Source organism: Gracilinanus agilis, chromosome 6, assembly GCF_016433145.1.
Source record: "Gracilinanus agilis isolate LMUSP501 chromosome 6, AgileGrace, whole genome shotgun sequence".
Classification (NCBI taxonomy): domain Eukaryota; kingdom Metazoa; phylum Chordata; class Mammalia; order Didelphimorphia; family Didelphidae; genus Gracilinanus; species Gracilinanus agilis.
The window spans coordinates 19,312,986-19,316,749 of record NC_058135.1 but is presented as its reverse complement, the minus strand read 5'-3'; the positions used below and the strand labels follow the sequence as shown (position 1 = coordinate 19,316,749).

Sequence of the window (3,764 nt, the reverse complement as noted above, 5' to 3'; positions counted from 1 at the left end):
AGAGAGAGGGGGGTGAGAAGGAGAGAGAGAGGGAGAAAGGGAGAAGAAGAGAGAGAGAGGGAGAGGGAGAAGGAGAGAGAGGGAGGGAGAGAGAAGGAGAGAGGGAGAGATAGATACATAAATGGAAAGATAGACAGATAGGTAGAGATAGAAATGTTATCTGAAGAATTATGAGACACACCTGTCCCTCTTCTACTCTTGAATTACATAAATAAATAGCAATTTACCTGTCTGTATCCTGTGCTGGCCAGCAAGGAGCTTAGAAATTCTTGCAACCTTAGCTAGAATCTATGTTGTGTCTTACAGTTTTCAAAACATCTTACATGTGTTATCTTCATTGATCCCCACAACAGCTCTATGCGACAGGTACAATTATTATTATTTCCATTTTACTAATGAGGAAACTGAGACTGAGAGAGATTAAGTAACTTGGCCAGGGTCCCACAGCAAATAAGCATCAGAGGTAGGATTCACACTCAGGTCTTCCTGAACCGATGCCATGCTCTGCCCACTGATGTCTTTGTTCTGGCTGGGTCCATGGAGCCTCATACCAATACAACTATTATTCTACTTTCTTCTACTCCACTGTATTTTGGCAGGAGTGAGGCTTTAGTCATGTTTCTTTTGCTTAAAGTGAAATGACTAGAAAGATCCCACAGAACTTGGCAACGGCATGTTGTTATCCATTATATGAATAACAATTGTGAACTTTAACCAGTCCATTTTCTTCAGTGCCATTAACAAAGTGGCCAAAAGCATGATTCCTTCAACTAACGCTGGTAACCAGGAACAAATTACCGTAATATATAGCTTAATTTCAATCATAGACAGGTTGAAGGTGCAAAGCCCAAAGTTCACATGTTTTATAGACCATAATCAAGCCAAAGAGTTTTCTAGGCCCCAGACAGCATTTAATTGTATTTGAAAAAGCAGTTTGCATATCCTGGAAAGCAGAAAATTTTGATTTTTATTTTTTAGCCTGGATCTTTACTAAAAAACATCTACAATTTATTTATTTTAAGATAATTATTTTTAAATTGAATTAATTAATTTAGAATATTTTCCATGGTTCCATGATTGATGTTCTTTCCCTCCTCTTCCCTCTTCCCCCTCCCAAAGCCAACAAGCAATTCCACTGAGTTTTACATGTATCATCATTGATCAAAACCTATTTCCATAATATTACTATTTGCAATAGATATCCTACAATTTAGAGCCTTGGTTAAGTGACTTGCTGTGGAGGCAGGCCAATTGGTATCTAGAATGAGACTTGAAGCCATATAGAATTCACTCTGAGGTCAGTCTTCCATCCACTGGTCACACAGCTTCTCGTAGCATTTAAAAGTTTAATGGATTAAGAGTGTATTTTGGAGGCACCGTGCATAAAGCATTGACTCCATCCAGGTCTCCCGACTCCAAGATCTATGTTCTTCCACTCCGTCTTGCCAGGTAGCTCTAGTGGCTAGTGGATGAAATGCTGGGCCTGGAGTCAGGAAGCCCTGAGTTCAAATTTGACCTCAGACATTTCCTAGCCATGAGACCCTGGGCAAGCCACTTAACTTCTAGAAACCTCAGCTTCCTCAGGTGTAAAGATAGGAATGATAATCTAGCAAGGCTGCTGTGGGGATAAAATGAGACCATATTTGTAAAACACTTAATAAATACTTATATGGGGGCAGCTTGATGTCTCAGTGGCTAGAGAATCAGGCTTGGAGATGAGAGGTCCTGGGTTCAAATCTGACCTCAGACCCTTCCTAGCTGTGAGTCCCTGGGCAAGTCACTTAATCCCCAATTGCCTAGCCCTTACAGCTTTTCTGCCTTGGAACTGCTGCTTAGTATTGATTCCAAGACAAAAGGTAAGGGTTTTAATAATAATAATAATAATTGTAAGTGCTCCATATGACCTCAGAGATCATCTGGTCTGACATTTTTATTTTACAGATAAGAAAACTGAGTCCAGAGAGATGGGGTGATTGGTTCAAAAGTCACACAACTAGTTAGTGAAAATGTTGCGTAGCAGCTGGTGCTTCCCCACTCATCTTATATATTTATCTTGTTTACATATAGCTATTTTTGTGTTATCTGTTGTATGTTATAATTAGACTGTTAACTCCTTGGAGTTAGGGACTGTTTTTAGCCTTTCTTTATAACTCCAACACGCAGCAGAATATCTGGCACAGAGTAAGTGCTTCATAAATGCTTTCCTACTTGAGGGCTAGACTTGAAATCAAGAAGACCTAGGTTCTCATCCCACCTCTGATACTTATTTGCTGCATGACCCTGGGCAAGTCATTTACCTCTTTGAGTCTCAGTTTCCTCTCTATAAAATGGGAACAATAATACTTATTAACTGCATAAGGTTATTGGGAAACTCAAAAAAGACTATCTATTTAAATCACTTCTCAAACTTGAAAGAATAAAGTACTAATCATCATCATCATCATTATTATTATTCCTACCCTATCCCCTGAGATGAATTAGAAATAGACAAACTCTACATAACAGGGCTTGAGTTATCCTTTGGGTCAATGTCTCGAGTTAAGGAAGTGACAGATAAAATGTTAATAATGCTGATAAAACTTAAAAGTTTGTCATGTGTTCTTTCCCTCCTTCCCAAAATTGGTATTGCAAATTACCAATTGCAGCTGGCAAACATTTATTGGCAGCCAGAATTGGAGGAAATGTGGGAAGAAAGGCACATAAAATACATTATTGGTCTGGCTGAGAAACAATTTGGAATTCTGAGAAACAATTTGGTATTATGCAAGAAAAGTGACTAAGAATTCCTCTACTGGGCATTTATACTCCAAGGAAATCAGTGACAGAGGTTGTCATTTAGTTACAACACCATTTTTGTGGTAGCAAAAAATTAGGAACAAAATGACTACCAATCAATTGGAAAACAACTAACCAGACTATTTATGTATAGAAATATAATGTAATATTACTGTGTCACCAAAAAAGTAATAAATATGAAGAATTCAGAAAACTTTGTAAAAACTTACATTAACTAATGCAAAGTAAACCGAACTAGGCAAACAATTTATATAACGATTGCAATAACATAAAAAAAAACAAACCACCAGACCAGAATGCTGCCCAGCAGAATGACCCATCGTGACTTTAGAAGTGCAACAGAGAAACAAGCCTCCATCTTCTTAGCAAAGAAGTGGTGAATTATAGGTGCAAAATAAGGCATATGTTGTCAGGTGCAAATCTCTTCATGAATCTTATTCAATAGTACTTAGTGACAGAAGAAGTTTCTATTGGCAGAGAGTGGGCTAATTTCTAGGAAGTGATGCAAAAAATCTTAAGATTATCAATAAAAAGTTTTTAAAAATAAATACTTAAGGCCTACATGTAAATTTTCTTTCTTCTTTTAAAATACAGGGATCTATTTTCAGTGATTTCATTTGGTTCGGTTTTTGCCCTAACTGTACACTTTGTCAATTGAAGAGAGATATTGAAAAAAGGAAAGAAATGAATGCTTTTTAGAACAACTTCTGGTAAGTCCCTGTGAATTTGTCTTTCCTGAGACTTAAGAACTAACAAAAATTTCTTTCATCTTCTTTAATGTTTTTCCACAGAAACATAGAATATCCCTGAGCTAACCATAGTCTAAATAAGTATGCGTGGAAAGAACAACTTATTCATTTCTGTATTGTTATGTTTTGCAAAATGAGGGTAAATGTGAACCTAAGATCATCCTGGCATATTTGCCTGACTATTCAAAGATGGGGAAATAATAACTCACTTTGTAGGGA

General features: G+C 37.1%; 1 protein-coding gene across 1 annotated transcript in view; it reads left to right on the top strand.

The window, feature by feature from the left end:
* The window catches only part of LOC123251841 (placenta-specific gene 8 protein-like), a 10,532-nt gene extending 7,037 nt beyond the window's left edge, over positions 1 to 3,495 (top strand). Inside the window, exon 3 of the mRNA XM_044681166.1 lies at positions 3,391 to 3,495. Coding sequence (XP_044537101.1) covers positions 3,391 to 3,495 — 105 coding nt within the window. The remainder of the gene's footprint in view (positions 1 to 3,390) is intronic.
* Positions 3,496 to 3,764: the final 269 nt, after the last annotated feature.